General features: G+C 48.5%; 1 protein-coding gene across 4 annotated transcripts in view; it reads right to left on the bottom strand.

The window, feature by feature from the left end:
• Window positions 1–21,311, bottom strand: part of LOC126867998 (uncharacterized) — a 258,493-nt gene that overhangs the window by 175,594 nt on the left and 61,588 nt on the right. For all 4 annotated transcript variants that reach the window (XR_007690507.1, XM_050623115.1, XM_050623114.1 and 1 more), the window contains exon 3: window positions 17,928–18,066. Coding sequence is in view for 3 of the 4 variants with exons in the window: in XM_050623115.1 (XP_050479072.1) it covers window positions 17,928–18,066 (139 nt within the window). In the remaining variant the exon portion in view is untranslated. The remainder of the gene's footprint in view (window positions 1–17,927; window positions 18,067–21,311) is intronic.

Raw genomic sequence — 21,311 nt, 5'->3', positions numbered from 1 at the left:
AACAATAACGTTACGAATGTTTCGTTCTCGCAACGCTGTCCACTTTGGCCGTCTCGCTTTTACCGCGTCGAACTTTCCATCGTCATCGATCATTCACTGGTAATCGGGTACCGCGTGTACCAAACACCGCGTGCACCTAGAGTGGAATAAAATCAGAGGAAAAGATGGTCGATCGTTGATCATAGGCAGCATGGAAAATCGCTCGGAGGAAAGAACAACGGTGGAACGCGTCGTTTGCAGTCTTCGCGGAGGACTCGATTCCGAACGTCCTCCTCGACTCGGTATAAAGTATCAGGGCGAAAAGCAAGAGAGGAAGGACCACTTGGCTACGACAAAAGCGTTCCGCTGAATCACGCCACCCTTAAGAGGTCTCCTTGATTTATATCCAGGGAACGTCGCTTCTAAAGGACGACAAAGAAATTACTCGGCATTCGTAGGCTCGTTTTCCCGCTAGAAGAGCCAACCACCGTCGGGCTTTCGATCCGCGTAAAAAGCTAAGTTTCCAGAGAACGATCACTGCTCGGGCCACGCTCGTAACAGACAGGCACAGTAAGTTAAGCACAGGCGATGAAACGTCCCCCAACGAACGTCGTGACCGTGCGATAACAATGAGACTGCAGTTCACCAGCCGCGCGATCGAGTGAGATCGATAGATGGAAAAGCGAGAGTAACTTGTCGCGTCGACGGATGCTGCAGGAGGATTTGATGGATTTTAACCCCGACTGATATTCGATTACCGATCAACCTCCCTCGACCGATAATCCATTATAGTTCTTGCGTCCTCTCTCCCCAGGCTGAATATCTATTCCGCCAGTGACTCGTGCGTTTTCTGGAATTTATCAGCTAGAATTGGATCGCAAATGGGGTTTACACGGCATCTCGACTAATGGCAGGTGGATATATATGTAAGTAGTTTCCTAAACGATGACCCGATGAGAAAATAATACGATAATAATTCGAAATCGAATTTTTGTTTTGTAACATCTGCGAAGCCTATACGTTGTCGATGATGAAATATCCGTTTACTTAAAATCGCAATATTTTCACGCATGTATACCGCTTTGTGGTATTCGCCACTTTGAGTCGATTTGCAGGCACTTAGACGCTGCAGCCAGACAAATGTCTACGGTCCGAAGGAGACTATCGTGGGGAATAGTTGTTGCGGGTCTTCGGGATATTTGCACACTTGCGGTAGACGCTATGTTGCGGCTCGGGGGGATGAGTCGGTGTATCGTGATACACAGAAGGGAGAGAAAAGGGCGGGGTTCCTTTAATCTTCGCGGATCAAAACGTAGCGGTACGCTACGTCGCCACGAGACCGCCGCAACCAATACTCGCGTACGAGCGCGTGATTGCTCCGTGTGTTCGAGTGGAAGCCTAACGGCGTTTCAAAGGGGGCGAGCGACGCAAGGAAAATTGCATTGTAATTAAAACCGCGGCGTCTTTGTGGCCCCCTGCTCGAAAAATGCACGCGCGAACCCTGAGTGCACTCGGACTGCACGCGCGATTGTAAGCGTAAAGAGGACGCCGGTTGATATTATCGCGGGCAATAATCATTTACAATTGTTTCGTCACGCGTGCGACGGTTGGAAACGGCGTGCACTTTTCCTATGCGAAATAACGCACTCGCGACGGAAGGAGTAACGAACTTGGCAATGACCATGCGGAGGTTGAAGGCAACTCGCGAGAACGAAAGTTTTACGAAGGCAAAAGAAACGAAAGGAACGCAGAGAGCAAGGCTCGCGCCACCATGCCATTGAGAGCGAATTCTATTTAAAACAAAGAGAACTATTGGGACGAGTAACGAATCTTCTTTACGATCCATAAATCAGCGGTAGCCGAGTTGGAACTTTAATTGCGTTCGAACGAGTGGCCCTATTCCAATTTTCTTATGACCAGCCACGGCTCGATATATAGAGCTTCCTCGAGAAGTAACTTTCGAAAGAAAAACTTGCTTCGATGAATGTACTCGCGGCATTTGCTCTCCGAGATTCCAAGGACAATTTTACACCAACCCCCAGTCGTTTAATTTTTTCCGCAAATATTCCGGGTCTTGGGTCACTTCCGACCAATGAAACACAGCATACACAAGGTTAGCCGTTGATTTCAAACGAACAGTCCTCGTTGAAAGTGTTTTCGATTCGCGTGCCAATGTTCCTTTGAAGACGAACGAGGGGTACGCTCGAGTGTTAGCCCAACCGCGTCGATTTGGCGTCACTTGGACGCGGTAACGCAATTTCATCGACCTATGGGCGGGTACTGACCCTCGCAAGCTTCACGAAAAGTCATGGTTTCGTTCCACCCTGTCCCTCGGTTTGGGCTCGACCCTTCGAATAATAAACGGATTGTTAGCATTGATTAAAGCGCACTGCGGATGAGATGGTCCGTCCGTAGTTTCCGTTCAACGTTTCCGCGCTCCCTCTGCGGTCTGTCCCCGCGCGGATGAAGCCCGACCCGATTCCTCGGGAACACGTTGGTGTCAGAATGGTTTATGTCTTACGCATCCCCGGGAAATTGCTTCCGATTGCTTTCGACCGATCGAGGTCGAAGGTCGCCGTGGCCAGACCGCTCGTAAATCTTAATTAAGAACCGCTGCGACGCGACGTGGCGTCTGTTTACCGTCTCGGATATTGTCGGAAAGTGTCTGACAAAACGTGAAAACGTGGCGATCAACCGTCTCTGTAGAAGGGCGGAGACGGAAAATGAGAGTACCACTAGCTATATCCTAAAAGCTATCTATCAAGAAAGGCTTATTCGAAGATACGAAAACAAAAGAAGGGTGTTTACCTAGATGTAGCATCGTAGAAAAATGTAGGAGACGAGTTTCTTGCAGGAACAACAAAGTCTGTACTTTCTTGTTAGGAAAACAGTCGTAGCGATTCTTGATCGGTTAAAATATCACCGAGTTCCTCGGCATCTTTGCATCGACGTTCCCGCGTTTGCGGCCGGACCAAGGGAAAATAACGAGGTCGTCGGTTACTTCCCTTAACAACCTCGAGGCAGCGCCATGATTGTCGCGCGGCAAGATGCGTCGTCCACCTTTTCTTCCCTCTGTTCTCGTTTTCGTAAGAACCTGACGTAGCGATACAGCCTCCGCTGGCTTTCTAAAGACGGCTTTTCATTTAACCGCTTCGTATCGCGAGGCGCGTCCTTTTCGCGGCTTGACTCGAGAGCCTGACAGAGCGCTCGCCAACCAAAAGAACAGGCCTCCATCGCATATTATGTCGGCCTAACGCGCGTGACCTCCGCATAATGGAGGCCAAATGTCCTCCCTTTCTCGAGCTGTACGTTCGGACAACTCTTGTAACGAGCTGCCTCTCGCATCCCCGTCGGACTCTCGTTCTCGCGTAATGGAAACACGGTGCCTGCTGGATTTTAATTACGAGAAAGAAGCAACTGCTGGCGGTGAACCGCATCTTCCTAGGCTCGACTTCGAGATCATTGGTAAATATTAAAATTCTTCTAACAGGAGAAAGAAGAGTTTTTAATTCATTATCGTTGGTTCCGTTGGTATCCCGCAATGACTTCCCGCGCCGGAAGCATCATCCAGAGTGACAAGTGTCCGCGTCGCTTTTCACTGGCGACAATTAATTACCAGCAAATATCCCTAGCCATGCGATTCACGGATCCATCAGAGATCCATCAGGGACCCGGTGCCATGTCTCTCGTTAATGCGTGTAATTAACGAATCGCGATCGCTAATTACCCACACGACTACGAAGAATTTACAGGTGAATCGGGGTGCATCGGTACGTGGTGGAAGCTCGAATTTCTGGGTCCGCTAATTACGCTACTAATCTGATTAACCAAACACGTTTCTCCGTCTTCCGCTCTTTTGCCGGCAGCGAGAGTCTCCTTCTTCCCGCAGGACTCGAACCGACTGGCTCGCGTGTGTCTCGCGCTCTCACGTAAAAATGTCGTTAATGCGATCTACCCAGGTGGTCTCCACGGTTGCGAGTCGAAACCGTTTCGGACAAATTGCAGCGTGACACGCACGCCGGCTATCATCCTCGTCTACTTCTCGTGTCACGAGTCGCCAACTCGACGATCGTTTCCTTTGACGGAAAAACGTTCGACGAACAATGATCGTAATACGATCATAACGATAAATGATTAGATCATAATGGGAAGATTTCCAAGAATACACGAGATTAACGATAGTTAAACGATCTACCACGATATAATTGTTCCTTTAAGACACAAAAGATCCGACGGTTCTCTTGGAAGCAACCCTCAACGTGACCTAATGGTCTGCGAAACGAATGCGGAAAAGATCCGAACTGGGTCCATCGATCCCGCAATCATATACCCCACGATGCCACGCCTTCGATAGCGGTGATTTAATTTCGGAGACTCATCTTGCAGATTGGGGGAGCAGCAACTTTTCAATCAGCCGTCAAGTCCGCGGTCGCAAGGGGTGGACCACATGGCTGCAGACCACAAGTATCGTGGACGAAACACTATGAAATTCCGGTACACATACTGGGGTGGCCAACGTTATCGGCCAGAAGCATCTCGGCAGCGAGAACGGCTACACGATAAAACGTGCGATAACAAAATTGTTGAGAAAAGATATATACTGCGATCGACAGATCATTTCCATTTTGAATCGATCCTATTTAAAGGAATCCATGCGAACGTATTCGATATAATATTTACATTTTCATTTGGAACAACTGCAGCCGCAAACGTGCAACTATCCTGCCGGAAATAACGGAAATTGTTTTATTTCTCTGAACGCATAGTTTTATACGCGAGATTCGGCCGTCGAGCACGCGATAATCGTCGATACATACGTTGGCCGGCACGGCGTACTTTAAAAATAATTATTTTAATTGCGACTTGGCATCCAGACGCTCTGAAGATTTTTGAAACGGGCGTCCTCGATGTAGGAACAGCAGAGGGACCAGACAGAAGAGACAGCTGACGTGCTTGAAACGCCAGGCAACGACGGGTTGGCGAAGGGTAACCGGGAAAACGGTGAGATTCAAAGCCAGTTTAATCCGCGCGGCCGAGCCTGTGGAAATATTTTCTTAACGAGAATATTCAATTTTCACGATCGATTCGCCGGCGTTCTGGCCGCTGAAAATTATTCGCGCACCCTCGCCGCTTCGTCGCGACTCGATATCGGTTTCAGCCTCGATTTTCGACGGTAGCGTCAGCAGGGGTCGCGTCGTATAGGCAGACAGATGAGTCTCCGATGCACGATACAAAGCGATCGAAGGTAGACACGGAAACGAAGAGAAAATGCCGCGGATACGACATTACGTTAGACTTTAAGAAGGTTGTCTGTTTATCGCCAAGGTGAAAGAAAAGGGGTGGAGAGAAGGCGAACGAAGGCACGCGAAAAAAGAAGAAGGACACGCTGTCGGGCGAAATCACGGCGAATGAGACGGCCGACGAATTCCTACGGAATTCCTGAACATGGAAATCCGACGAGCACACGTCGATCCAACCACAATATATCGTGTGTCCGAGAGAAGGCTTCGCGCTGTCGGCCATTCCAAGAGTGACGGGAAAGTTTTGTCGATAGCGGCGCGCGTTCCCCCGAACCTATAACGAATTCCGATACGCCGGTCCGGCTTTAATATCCCGCCACACCACGGCCATTAACACTTTTATAATAACGCATTATATTATATAACATGCCGGGGCTCATTAATGCGCGGTGTTCAACGATTCGTTGCGCGGCCAGAAAAATTTCGTCATCCCGGCTCGATCAATGGACGTGCTTGCAACGATGAATACGCAATATGATACGCTAATCCTGGCATTCGGAATATTACTAACGCGCCGCATGTTCGTCATTAAATTACTTATTAATGCGTACCGTTTAATTTCGAACAAGCTGGCCGGCTTAATAAAAGCAAACTGGACGAAACTGTACACGCGCTGTGTTTCATTCGCACCCGAGAAAATTCTGCCGATCGAATTTTACGCGAATTACCAGCTACGATTATATCGCCTTGTTTCGTACGAAAATAACGACGGGAAAATTTCTGCGGCTGATCGACGATAACGACAACGACCATAGCGGCGACGACGATTATTTCACGTTCCCGGCAAATGGCATAAAAACATAGCCGCGTGGTGTGCAGCGTGGCTATGGGGTCCCCAGATTAACCAACCGAATAGAAATATGATTTATAAGAAGGAGAAGAAACGAGAGTTCTTGTAGCACGCCGGCGAAACGTCAAAGTTGGAGTTCGAAATCTGCGCTGCGCTCGCTTTTAATTTATTTATCGATAAATTTTATTTGCGCGCAATATTAACTAAATGAGAGTAGAAAAGATATTACGGACTGTTGGTATCGTACCGTTGACACATTTTGCCAAGTTTTCAGATGTCTCGATTAATCCGAACTACGTTTTCAGGTAGGCAACGCGATAAATCGTTCAGAAAATTCAATCGAATCGGGGCTGCGTGTTCGCGTATCGGTTTTTCTCCTTCGTTCCACCAGCACGAAACAGAGATGACAGGCTTTCGGGCGCCCATGGGCACTCTCTCACCGATCAAATATTCCTCGCGTTGCCCTCTCGAGACGGCTAAAGTAAACTGTACAGCCGCGAGACCAATAAATTAAATGATAAATTTTTCGACAACGCAGACAACTCGCCGCGCGATCTTCTCCTCCTCTTTTCCTATCTTTCCCCGTGCTTTCTTTTCCACCGTCTGACGAGAAATAAAGTGGCCGTAAATCCCGTCTCTCTCCTCCGGCTCCGTTGGATCTCGCGTTACTTTCGTTTCACAAGCGTACGAGTATTTAGGCTATTGCCCGCTACTTACCAGGAATATCCGAGAATCGCGTATCTTTCCACCCCACTAATTTCGAGTCGGGTCGAAGAGAAATGACCGTGAAACGGCGAACGATACCGTGCTGAGATCGTTAAGTGCATCAGGAGGTTGTTATTTCTACCGGGAGAATGTTACATTGCAGTGGAAACGACCGGCCTCGAGTCAGATAAAGGTCAGAGGGACAACCTCCGGACAAATTTCTCATTTCCGAAGGAGATGCGGATCGTTGGTATTCCAGGCGCCACTAACTTTGTCGCGAGTTAATTAATAAGAGACGCTTGCTCTATAGGATTTCAACGATGTAGCAGATAAAGTTTCATCGCGTAAACTAAATCACGTCGCATCGCGTCGTTTACGCTTCAGAGGATAAGAATTCATGGTAGCAGGTGTCAAACGCTCAGCCAGGCCGGAAGAGGAGACAATATATGGAAAAAGCCACGTAACGCGTGTGCACCTGGGAAAACGTGTCGACGGCCAGCGAACCATGACGAATTCTCCGTTTTCGATCGGGTTTAGATTAAAACCATATATCGGAAACCGAGAAACAAACGATGTAACTTTTCGGTTCCATGGCAGGCCGCCCGTCGATTTGATTTGTTCATCGGTGCGTGAAACCAGCGACTCTATATAACTCTCTCGATTTACTCGACGCATGGTCGCGCGCGGGATCTCGCGAATTTTTGCAAATTTCCCCGAAACAAAAACAAAAGAGTGGAAAGAGGGGGGGAGAGGGTAGTTGGCGCGAGTGCACGGTTTCCCAAACGAATAGGACAGAAAGTAATTATTTTCGGTCCGAGGCGGGAGAAAGGAAAGCTCTCGCGCGCTATCCACCGAACGCATTTTCCCAATAAAACTATAAAATCCAACGGCCTTTAATTTTTTATACTATCCAGGTATTCCTACGCGCGCCGTAAAACCGAGTCCATTGTCTCTGGTTTGGTATTTCAACGATTTAAATGTCCGATACGTCCAGCAGGATGCCTGCGGACGTCCAAACGTCCATGGATTAATTTACACTCGGTTTTCGTGGAGGTCCGGAATTTGATGGAATTTTATAGGCCGCTCTCTATCGTCCCTCTAAATATTTCGATTATTTTTTCTCAAAAGGTCGCGCCGTCCACCCTCCATCAGCGGATTCACCATTTCCACTTTTCTTTTTATCGAACGTAGACGTCACGATATACAATATTTTTCTCGAATATGGCGAACGTGAACGGCTCAACGGCATTCTAATTTTTCCGCCGATTCTTACCACGTTGTTTAATCGTTATGAAACGTGGCGCCGATTCGAGGCCGCAGACTACGCGAACGAAATCACGGTTGGTCGCGACAAATGTACGAAGAATACAAAAACCAAAGATGGTTCCTCCTTTCCGGTACATAACGATTCGTCCCGTTTGTCGGGGCCGGGCGGCGACATTCGTCGAATCCGATTAATCAAATCGAAAGATTCTTTCGTAGGGCGCGTTACGAAGCAATTAAAGCGCAGGATTAATTGCGACCGCACGCCGGGAAAAATAAGTCCATAAATTAACGACGCTCGACGTTCTGCTTCCTTGCTCCGTTCCCTCTCTCTCCCTCTCTCCCCTTCTCTCACTTTCTCTCTCTCTTTCTCTCACTCTCCACCCCTCACCACCTCTTGTCCCTGATTCACCACGTCGACATACTCGCCTCGCTTCCATCCCTTCGTCGAGCGCCGACGATCTTTTCTCTTGCCACGGATAACTTATTGCCCGGACTACGCACTATGCATTTCCGAAACGATTAAGCTGTTACCCAATTTTTTTTTTTTATCCACTCCCTCGCTCCCTTCAACTGGCAGATTCTCGTCGAAAGACTTCTGAAAACTTTCGCCGTAGTTTTCAGCGTTTCGGGGACACAGGATGAACCAACGAATGGACAAAGGGATCAAGGGGAGATAACAAATTCATCTTCATCCCCTTTCGCCGTGTAATTACAATCTGGTAACAATAATGCCGTTCGAATTGCCTGCAGAATTTCGCCAAAGTTATTTCTCGTTCGATCCTATCCCCGCTCGTATCTACGAGGCGATAGAAGGTAGGTAGATGGTAGAACGTTTTTATCGTCGATTTCACCGGTACACACCTGACCACGGCTGCCGCCGTTTACGTTTACGTAAGGTAGAACGCATAGCTCGGAAAATAGATACGTATCTACGGCGTGCTAGGCATCCGCTATGCAAATCGCCGACGTGAAAGTTAATCTTTCGCGATCCATTGCAACGTTCGTTCGACGGTAACCGTCTTCTTATCTTTTATTGCCATTTCCAACGTTACCCGGGCGCGAACGAACGATACCGAGGATATTTCGAGCGTGTACGAACGGCCAGCGTCCTCCTTCTTCCTCTTTGCTATCGTTTCCCAACAACAATTTCCACGAAGAAAAGGAGATCGTTCGTGCACGGTTCGGTACACCGAGGCCGCGAAATCCGAGTTTTCCGTTGCCCTCGGCCAGATTGTTTTCGTCGATCGAGCTATCCGCAGCTTTCGAACCGCGCCTCCTCTCTTTTGAAGCTAATTGCGCGAATGGTACGCCCCAAATTCGCACCATTTTCATCCAGTCCCGTCTATTCGGATCGAAGAACCGCGTAGAAAGACCGCGCCCTCGCTACGCGTGGCGACGAAACGAAACGACGCGGTTCGGTGGTTCGCTTTCCGCAGAGGGGTAGCTGCGAAAGGGGGCGAGAAAAATTCGAACGACGAAAAACGCTGACTACGAAATAACCGGCGTTGTTGAGGGACGACGTCGCTTTTTTTATGTGACACAAAGTAGCACTTTGCCAAATGACCCGAGTCTTTTTAGGGCGTTGCCGGCGCCGTCACCTTCGACATCCACGTCGCGGGAATCACGCCACGGCACGAGCGGTAGTTCGTTCGCTCGAGATCGCAGCAACCCCGTCCAACGGTTCCGTACGTCTGCACGCGTCCGTGTCGCGAAGAATAGGCGGCGGCCTTAATTCCCGCGGCTGAAGAAAAATCGATTGATTCGACGATCGAACAAGGCCGTTTCGATAGTTAGGAATAACGTTGAAGACAATCGCGTAAAATTGCAGATTGCCCGGAAAACGTCCTGGTTTTCGTCCGTAGCCGATTTCCCTCGTTTCAACCGGGAATAGAACGTTTGCTGCGCGAGAAGCGTGCAGGTACGCGACGATATATCTGGTTTATAAATATTAAACCGGGGGTGGTATCGTCCCGGTCCCCGAGAAGGTATCATAACCTTAAGACGTCAGACCGTGCATTGAAGGGGGATCAGAAGGATTTGCGGAAGGTATCCCTCGTTCCACGATATTACCCCTTATACTCGCCGACTTACACTCACGAGAACATATACACTGCGACAGTCTAACGTACACGCCAAGCGCTATCCATAAAATTATGACGCCACTGCATTTATGACTTCTGCCAGGCAGCCTATTCCTGCCTCGATTGATTCTTGGAACTGACTTATCGTGAATAGCCTTTTCTCCAACACGATCTTCAGAGAATCGTCGACCAAGTACGAGGCTCGCGAGGGCGTTTTAAAGTCGTCTAATAGCATTTGGAAAGGATTTATGTCTCTGGAAGACGTTTCACATAGATAAACGATAGCGTTAGGATACAATTTGTTTCACGATCGGTGTTTCGATCATTCGCGGAGAGACGCGATCGCGAGATATCACGTCAACGAGAGTTGTAAGTTCTCGTTACGATTAAACAATCGACGCCACGAACTGATCGATTCCCTTATTTCGATTATGATAATAAGGGTAGTTCAATGAAATTTCACAGAATTAACACAACTAAATTAATGTTTATTGCAACAACTTATTAACTAGAAAGATATAAATGGAACAACAAAAAGAAATGTGACTACGTAATGCGCGATATAAGATATGTGTTGACTGTTTGGCTTCTCGAAACGTTCTGATTCTTTCTGGAAGGCGACCCCCACTACCTTCGGATCACGCCACATTCTTTTACGCCAGATAAAATAACGGCCACGAATCGACGTTTCTGGAGGTCGCCCTGCTTAATGAACCATGCGCTTGCCACTACAATGTTTGTTTTGCCGGGCAGCCGCGACGATCCGTCCGCGACATTATAGTGCCGCGACCGACAGTTAAGAATATGATCTATGGCAAGCCGCATGGCGTAACAATCGGAAAATCGAAAGGCATCCCTCCGCTGTTCATTTGCCCGGTTGCATATTCTCGGCAAACGACGAGGAAATTCTTTCGCTGAAATAGAGCAGAAAGGTCGGATTCAGCGCGATGAAGCGAGCTGCGCGAAACGATGCTTCTATATTAAGGAGAATCCGCGCGGCATTCGAGACACTCGACGCAGACTTCGCAAGTTTCATTTGCACCCTCGCGTTCTTCGACGTCGTGAAACACGCTGGGGCTTAAGTTGCTACCCGAAAACCGTGTACACGACTTCTCGTTATTAATTACTCGAAAACTCGCTGCTCCAGCCGTACACCCATCAAAACAACGCGCTGACATGGGTCTGGAACGCTCGAGCACGGATTTACGGGGGGCGGCGATCCGACTAAACGGATCCGGAGACCGGTCAATCATTTTTCAGACGGGCCAAGATAATTTTTCACTCGAGCGTCTTGAATTTTCCCTGGCAGTCTGATGAAAACCGAGAGAATTCCAGCCTTCCGGCGAGTTTTTCAGCGAGAATATCTAACGAGACACCACGCGACGATACGGCACGCTAGCGTGTCGTCGTCAAAGCGAGGCATTGTCACCGCCGTTTGAAAGGGGCGCTTGGAAACGCCGAGGGAAAAGAAGCAGAACGGTGTGCTCCGCGTCTTTGGCCGCGGATATCGCACGGAAAACGCGGCTGTGAAACAATGCACGCTGAGGAACAGGGAACACGGCTTCGAAGAAGGAAGACACCGTGGAAAGAGGGAAAAGAAAAAAAGAGAAACATCGCTGGAAAAAGGTATGAGAATCCCCCGGCCAATTTACCATAAACTTAAAGGTTTATGGAGGGAAAGTAGCCGGATATTACCGGAAGGAGCGCGAGAAATGCGAACCGCGGTACCGAGAGCGCTACTGGATAAGAATATTAGGCGTAGAAGAAAAAAAAGAAATATCGGAAGAAAAAGGGAATCGCGTTCGGCGGGTGAAGAAGAGGGGCCAGGAAAAACAGAAGAAGGGACGAGGGGATTGAACAACGGAATTAAAACGCAGCCGGCTGTACTTTCTTCTCGGGCAAGAAAAACGTAAAACCTGCATACGCCGTCGCTGCCTCCAGGCCAGCTGCCCCTTGTCGAGAATTTATGAATGCTTTATTTAATTTGGGATTCGAACTCTGCGTTTTTCCGGCCAGCCACAGTTTTTCTTCGAGGAACACGCAACGTCGCGGCGAGATATTGTCGGTAACCGGTCGCGTATTCGTCGCTAATTCGTAGCTAATGTCTAGGATGTTAATTAAAAGGAATTCTTTCGTTCTGCCGAACTTCCCTATTTTCTTTTCGTCCTTCGTATCGATAATTTTTTGATACCTCGTCCAAAGTATCCGGCAACACTCTTCTTCAGCCTTTCCAGACTTTAGCTCCTGCATCGTGTCGTTAACGATTACCGACGAAAGTTTCCGCTTACTCGCAAAGAATACATCGCTGTTTTCTCTTTTCTCTATTCGAAGCAGTTTTCTCAATGCTGACGGGGCTGTCGCGTGTAACGAGTCGAACGATTAAGGAATTTTCCATGACGAATGACCGATCCGTCGCCAGGCGATCCTTCGCAGAAACGCTGGCGAGAAAAAGCGTAGAGGCGGCCGCGCCCGGTACGAACATGCAACCGCTTGATAATAAATGAGAATTTTTGGTCGGGCAGAGGGGTGGCGAATGGAGTGGAATGCGAGTGAATAGCGGGAGACGATGCGGACGAGCGTGGAGGACGTATAGGAGGAACGTCGAGGTGGTCGGAAGATATCGGAGGGGTTGAAAAATTAAACAAAAACAAAGGGTGCGCGCAATTACAATGAAGGAAATAAGCAGGCATTGATAACGCCACGAATCAAGAGTCCGAGCTAACCGACAATGGGATATCAGAATGGCTATTATACCCGGCGTAGACTCAATTATTTTAAGCCACTTTTGTGCCGCGCTAATGAAGCGAACAAAGCAGAATATTAAACCAGCCTCCTATCCTTCTTCCCTTATCTGTCCCCAACGAGTCTACGACGCTTTGCGTTCGCGAAATCTTCAACTTTGCGCTGCGAGGATCGATACGCGCCACTTCCGAGTACCATTTTCTACGCCAACGTACCTTAATCCCTTCGTAATCGTTCTTCCAAGAACGTTACACCGTTGGTGAAAACGGGTTTCTTATCAAAGCAGAACAACTTTGTAAAGAGAATGTATCATCGAGGCTGGCAAAGATACAAGGAAGCTAGGAAACTTGGAAGAAAGAAATGCGAGAAATATTCATCGACCTCGAAGGTTACGAAGCGACTTGCAACGAAAATAGCGAGAACACCGAGGCGCGATACTACTCAAGAAGTCATCGCACCCCGGTGTAATTTCTGCACGGGGTGACTCGGCGGATTCTTCCGACTCGGAAGAAACCAGTTTCTTCCGCACCATCGAAGCTCGGGGTTCTTCGATCTGGCCGCATGGAATCACCGCCCGGAGAAATATCGAAAAGGTGTTCCGTCGTAAAATTCACCGAGTATAGCGCGAGACTCGAAAGGGATGCCCGATAAAAGACAAGCGAGAGCGAGAAGGAGATACCGCGATGCAAATCGATTGCCACGCAACGGTATTTACTGCTTCGTCGGTTACTTGTCGGTAGCAAGACGTCTTGAAAACCCTCAGGAAAACCTTGTTAATTAGACGTCCAAAGTAAAGCGCGAGACGTAAGGCAACGACGGGACCGGGAAGAGAAATAGCAGAGACGTTCTCAATGTCGGAACCCCATAGACATGACTTTAATTCCGGGAAGAAGAGCGATGTCTTCCAAGTAAAATCCTCCTCTACCGCGTTCAAGAGGTTCTCTCTGCTCGTTTTCAATAGCACACATAATAGCATTATTCATCCGTGGGTCTTCGTTTTTAAATTGTCCACGATAAAATCGCGAACAATAGACGCGACCGGGCTTATAACGTTCTCGCGTGTATCTTACGTAGGTACAGCGTGTCGTAACTCCGTCTCCTATCGTCTTCGAAAGATATCGTGAGAAAATCGGGATACGCGTAGAACGCGTAGACGCGCCGCTCGATTACCGAGCAAATAATTCACCGGTCGGACAAGACTTAATTATCTGCTTTTTCTCTTATTGCTCGTTGTCGTCGCACGAGCTCGATTTATGACCGTCCCGATAAAGTCAACGGCTGTACATTAACATTACGTAATACTTGTACTATCTCCTGTCGACTGGAAAACGGCCACGGCGAAAATAAAAGAGGGGCACTCCGAGCATTTTCTACGCTCGAACGGTTGAGTAATGGCGAAGGGCAGATCGGCACGGACGGTGGTGAGCGCTCGATGGCAATGCCGGGAAAAAAAGGGACGGAGGAAAGAGGATGTTGGAAAGGGGGTACAAATCGGCCGTGAAATCCAAGATTTAACCCCATCTCGCTGCGCGAAGGCGACGAAATCAAGCCCCTCTCGGCTCACTGATATGATAAACACCGAAAATGACAGCAGCCACCCCGCATCTTTCCCCCTTTTTCATCCCTCTTCGCTTCTCCATCGGTTTCTGCTCGTCTTCCCAGAGCTCTTCGAGTTAATCACGTCAGGCAGGCAGACCCTCTGATTAAAACGGGCCTCCATCCCTTCTTATTATTATTGTTATTAGAGGAACTGAGTGCAGGGCACTCGGGGAATCGCGTCAGAATAGACGGCTCCGTTGTGTATACGTGTGCCCTCATAGATACACGTGGACGAACGTAGACACGGAGGGAGCGACGTGCACGTTTGCTCCCTGTGCCTTCTCCTAATCGTGCGAATTTTCGAGATTATTAAATGGCTGACGGGACTACGAACGAATCTTGTTTCGTCCGTTCCTTAATTAACTTTCCTCGCCGCGCTATCAATCGCCCGAAATATATCGCGTTGAAACTTCGCACGACGACAACGCATGATTTGTGATTTATTTGTACGTTAACGCCCTCGTTCCCATCGCGCGCGCAATAATTCTAATCGCGGCGCAAATTGAAAGACGCAATCTTGTATGAATATTAATCTATCGGGTAAACTCTGTATAATCGAATTTGTCTCCTTGTAGCAACGTTTTTTCGGAAACGATGCCTATCGATCACAGAAGAAAGTCACCGGGAATTCAGAACCGGTTGCAACGCGATAAATTATATACGCTATCTATCTCGCCACGAAGTGGCAAATTATATACACGATATCTATCGTGTATAATTCGCACATATCGTGTCACGTTTTCATACCGATAAGTAAAGAGGCTGCGCTCGAAAATTATTTGGAACCGGAACCAGCAGAAACACACGGTAATCGAACGATCATCAAGAGCGATTTTGTAGAAAGCGTCCACCAGCGATCGTTGCACGACCACGAATTGGACACTGTCCGCGGTAAAGTAGTAGCGTAGTTGACGAGAACAATTTTGGAGCAAGTGACCACCGGTGACCACTACGGCTGACCACGAAGTAGACGCTGAGTTGGCACCGAGCACTCGACCAAGTAACAGATCAGAGGACGGAGTAAATTAAGCTCGAAAGTTCATAAAAATCAAAGCCGTAAGTGCTATATAGATTAAAAAACTATTCCTGAAAAAAATGCCTTTTTACCCATTCTTCGATAGATCACGGTGATCGATGTTTAAACCTGCAGGCACCTGGTTGTCGACAGGTGTTCTACGATAGTTTTACATTTGATTTGAATATTTCTTAATAAACTGCATACTAACGAATCACTGCGTGCACTCGTGTCGCGCCATCAATCGGTGCCGCCAGTCGAAGCTTTGATTTAAGATCTGGTTTCATCGTGGAAGCTACCGAACAAATGGCGTCGTTGGATGCTAACGGAAGTAGACTACCGGCATGTACGCTTCAAAACTCGTGCTGTCGAGCAGCGCGGAAAGCTACAGCCGTTGCTGCGGAAGATCGAATTGCCGATCGAACGATGATCCGGTTTCACGGGGTAATCTATCCTCCGAGCGGCCGATTATGCTAATAAAGCTGGCAGCAATAAGTAACGTGGAACGATCGTAAATCCTGTCGGGACTGGTGAACACGCGCGCGTACACAAGTGTGACGACAGTAGCGTAACCGCGAGGCGGCCTCGTTCTGCTGCGTACGTGGATTGCCGCGTTTTAACCGATTTGACAAATACGCGTCTGGCGATCAGATACGATGGCAAACGGTAATGTACGTTATTTCGTGCGTAGCTCGTCGCCTGTCGCCGCTCATCACCGCCTGGCACGTCGTCCGTTGAGACGTGTCATTTCCCGTGACTCGTAACTTTGTTCGTAACCCCGGGGTAGACGTTGTTTCGCGAACAGCCGCGATGCCGGGCTATTTCGTTGTCGAATTTATGCGCGATTTTTCTCTGTCTCTTTAATCGTATCGTCAGACCGACAGGCAGATCAACACAGAGAATAATTACACAGAGGTTCTGCGAACTTTATCAGCTATCGGGATCGTCGACAGACGAAACAAAACGAATTTAAGACTAGCTTCGAACGAAGTTACGAACGCGAGTAGAGTATCCTGGAATAGGGCTGAACAGGGCTAAACGAATACGACTGATTACGCCACTGGCACGGTGCACGCAGGTGTGCGAGCTGGCAGGTCGAATTATCGACTCGGCCAAGCACAGGGAAACACGTCGAAGATGTTACGTAAGGTCGTGGCAAGGAGGAGTCCACGGTCGAACAAGGAAAAGAAGGTGGAGAACAAGAGAAAAGGGCGGGGAAGAAGGTCCGGAGCAAGAGCAGGAAAGAAAAGAAAATTACGACTTCGCGCTGGACCCCGGCGTTACGAAACGACTCGTCGTACCTGGCACAGCGATGATTGCTGGCTAGCATGGGCTAATAACGGCCGCGAACATAACGAAGGGTTATGTGGATCACGAGTTTGTTATTGGCTCGCTTAATGACTCGTCCACTCGTTCTACTTGTCTGCAGCCGAGTCTACCGCGTGAATGCCAATCTCCCGTGGACGCCGATATAGCAACACGACTCTGCAACGCAGTGCGTCCCGTCATCCGAATATATCGCGTACAAAGTGGAACGGGCGAAGCGGAATTTCAATAACCGTTTGCGAACCGGTCCGATGAAAATTCTAACGCGTCCGTAAATGGCCGATAGTTGCCTCGAAACGTAAATTTCCTATCGAATTTTCCACTTTCGATGCTTCCCTGGAGATCGAGTCGTGAAACGAGTTGCTCGATACGAAAGAACGTGGGTAGAAAATAACGAGAGAAGAACGCGTTACAAGGTGCACGCGATTATACGTCTTTGACAGCGAATCTTGAGCAAGTGTATGCGTATCTTAATCTTGGGGGCCAATTCGAATGCCGAGTCGACCGGACTAGTCGGTGGACTTTAAACGAGAAGCATCGTTGCTCGCTCGACCGACTCTACCGACTCTGGACAAGTTTTATTCCCGCGATATTGCAAACGCCTACTACTCGTTATTTCTAACTACCTATCCGTGCGACCGTTTAAACGCTTTGAGGCACGTAAATTGCGTTGTAGAGATAGAGAATTTGCGGCGCGAGCCGACTGTCTGGATTAATAAACGAAACGTCGGTATAGACGCGCGACAGAGCAGGTCTCTCTTGGTTTCAGGAAATTTCAACGAAATTTGTGAAAGTTGCGAAAGAGACGGAAAAGGAAAAAAGAGCAAGACGAAAACGAAGGATAGGACTTGAAAAAAAAATCGAGTTTCCCTTGGGAGTACCGCTAGAGCTTCGCAGTTTAATTACTATACTCGTTCGGCAGTTTCCGCGGAGCGAAATTGTCGCAAAAACTTGTCGACGTTTCAGGTTTCTCGTGGACAAACTAATTTGTTGTCCGGTTGAAATTACAGCTGAACGCGTGTCTACCAGGGATAATGGATTTGCTAGGACAGGAACGTGAGAACGTTAGATACCGGTATCATCGTCTAACGTGGCGTATAATTATTGCATTTATATTCACTCACCATCGATATTAGACGAGGATTGATCCACGCCTGCTGCATGTTATCGTCGAGATAGCGCTTTGCTATCCGGGCGATGTTTTCGTGGGGCTCTTTCCTTTGAGCTGGCACCGGAGCCGGGGCGTCGACGTTGGCATTGTTTCTGGAACAAACGCGAGAGAACGAACATGAGCATCGTCCAACGTTTCTGGGAACCGTGTTGGCCGCATAAGCGGGCCGTGGGCGTGATTACGCTCGATGACAGCGATCGGAACGTTTCTCAGACGAGACGGACCCACCGGCGAAGCAGCGGAGTACATTAACATAAATATTAGACAAGCTGGCACGTGAATCACGCTCGTAATTAAACCTATTATTAAACCGGTCTTGGCCGTGTAAAGAGACCCTCTATTACGTGGTACGATCGTTTTCCTCGAAAGCAAATATTTCACGACACCGTACAGTCTCGCGTCATCCAAGTTTCGCATCACCGAGCTGGGAATCACGTTCCAAAATGCAATTCTAACCCTTGCTTTGTCACGCTCGTCTCTCCTTCGAGTCGTCGCAAGTTTAACCAACTCCGTAGACGAGCATTCGGTTTTCCACAAACCACCAGGGTCTATCTCAAATATACGCTGTCTATTTCATCCACGTTACATTCTTTTCGAAACCCTTTAGCGCGTAGCTCGGGTCTCGTCGATCATTCCCCGCGATTACATGCACGCGATCGATATGGTCCGTTTACAATGGATGGACGCGACTGGTCGTATTAACGACATAAACGGGGCGCGTATTAACGAGAGGAACCGATCGATGCTTTGAAATCTCGGCGGTGACAAACTACGGGTTAGTGGGATTCTCTGGCCTATCTTGGCAAACACTATTATTTACTTCGATGAGTTATTAACGCGAACGACGTTTGACGGAGAACAGCAATCGGCGCGCGATACCGCGCTTGTGGGCCAGGAGGGCACGAAATTAACGGTCTCCTGCGCTCCGGCAATGCATCAAACCGAATCTATTGTGCGACCGCCACACCATCACCACCGTCACCGACCATCGTCGCTGCCAGATTGCACGTCGCGCCTATTGCACGCTGAAACAGTTCGCAATTAGGAGACCGACAACAATACGGATCGTGCCACCGCCAGATCATTACGTTCCGCATGGTTATCGTTCGCGATACCTTGATTGGCTTCATCCGGAATCTCGATCGACCGTGTCACCTATCTCTAATCCTCTAAGATTTTATACGCAATAAGTAACTACCATTTTCCAAGACTATATATCGCGAATAAAGAAACTTAAGTTTTCAACAAATAAACCAACGTGATAAAAAAAAAAAACAAATTGAATTTGATTAACTCCTCTTCAAGGCAGAACAAGCATCGCGTCTCCTAATACGCTATTAGTAAGCTAGAAGCTTGACGACTTTTTTCCACGGTTTTTTTCTCTCGCTGAAAGGAATTACACGCACATGGAACCCATTACTCCGCCGGCTGGCTACGCGCGGTGTATCAAAATTTCCATCTGTTGTCCGTCCCGATGAATATTACGACGCACGATAGATCCTGCGTTGAGCACGTACAATGGTCAGGTATGAATAATCGTATACACGCGTATACGAATGTTACGAAAAGGGTATTCGCATTCAATACGGAATTTACCCGGCGTGCCCGCGCTTTACCGACGGCTTTATACGCTGGCAGGATATCGCGTAAGTGAATTACGAGAGTTTATCGTGACTCTGCGGTCCCGTGTCCGCCACCGTCGAGGCACAGCTGCCGCTCTAGGCCTTGCGTTAAATTACGCTCGAGATGCCTAGAAACCGACGAAATTATCGACCCTTCCACGGATCGACGCCCAACCGTCTTCGAGCCACCATATCGTCGACTATTCTACGAGAGTTAAACGCCAGTTTCCTGATATCGGAAACGTTTCGCGCCTTCGACCCTCCTCGAGCGTGCGAATTCCCCGGCCGATGGACCCTTTAACGAAACCTCGAAACGGGTATATAAATAACTGGCGACGGGGCTGACAATTCACGCGAAGCCCAGCTTTCCGCGACAGCAACTCGAACAACAACATCGTCGCGCTTTGATCGCGATGTTTCAGCAGATTGTACACACCGTTCTCCGACAGCCCACGAACTCGTTCTTTGTCGTTCCCCAGCTTCTGCTTTTCGTGCTCAATGGCACTTGTGCTAATTATCTTTCTGTAAATGCACGCTCCTTCCTGCGCGAGTGACTTTACCCATTCAAGATGTACCATAGCACGACAAGGGCTCGCTCTTCTCTGTTTCACCCTTTCAAGCGAGATCCGTGTGGCAGTTAATAGTACGACAAGAAAGAGTAGCCATATGCGAGCGAAGAAAGAGGGCCGCGAAAGGTGTACGCGACTGTGTGACAACGAACTCTGGTCGAGAATAGATCGTGCAACGGACCACCACTCTTTCGGATAATCTCTCGGGCTACACGGGTCTTCGCAGGGTTTACAAACCCACGACCAGCGGTAAATCTCGACCAATCGTACGTTTTCGTTGTCCACGGTTACCACAGGTGTGTCCTACTACGTGTCAGACGGCGGACTTTCTCACGGAAATTCACGCGTTTCTGGACGAAAAATTTCGTCTCGTTTTCGAGACGCCCGCTCGAAATAACAAACCATCGAGCGGAAGAGGCTTTCTAGCCGAGAAAACCGGGCGAAAGCTAGCATCGATAAAAGTCGAGCACACCGGCTATCGTTTTATTTCCGGCCAGGAAGAATAATGATAAAAAGGGAGCCTCGGCAAATTTCGGCCTTGGCCATAATTCATCCTGTCGGAGAGCGCAGTAGAATCGGGAGCCCGCGAGGATTCTCCTGCCAGATTTTACGATCTTCTGCACGATAAACTCGATAGTTTAACGGATACTCTCGTTCACTACCTGTCCGCGTAACGTCGTTAAGGCAACAGGCAGCCACTAACACAGCAGGTGAGTGCAGCGCCGTGCACGGCTTTACGGCGATTTCGATACCCGAGAAATCAATAAACGCTGATCGATGTTTCGGAAAGAATCGAAGAATAACGATCCCGTGTTTCGGTAAAACAACCGCTTTTTGGTCAGAGTCGTTTACCGTTTCACCATCGATTTACAATCTCCGTATGAAGCATCGTGTCAAAAAAACATTCGCAACCGATGAATACGCGACGCGCGTTTTTGGGACTTTTCTCGAAGAACATCGAAAATCGAGGAGCATAAATAATCTTCTTAGCAAGGAGCGAGTCGATTTTCATGGCCGATAAAACGCCGACTTCCATTAAAACGGCCCTGGTGCGAAACGCAAATCCGTGTATTTAGTGGGAATAAAATCGGCCGCTCTCCGATCCTCCGATTCAGACTTCAGAAACGTATACAGTTAACCGGTTGT

Source organism: Bombus huntii, chromosome 7, assembly GCF_024542735.1.
Source record: "Bombus huntii isolate Logan2020A chromosome 7, iyBomHunt1.1, whole genome shotgun sequence".
Taxonomy (NCBI): domain Eukaryota; kingdom Metazoa; phylum Arthropoda; class Insecta; order Hymenoptera; family Apidae; genus Bombus; species Bombus huntii.
This window is presented reverse-complemented; position numbering and strand designations above follow the sequence as displayed.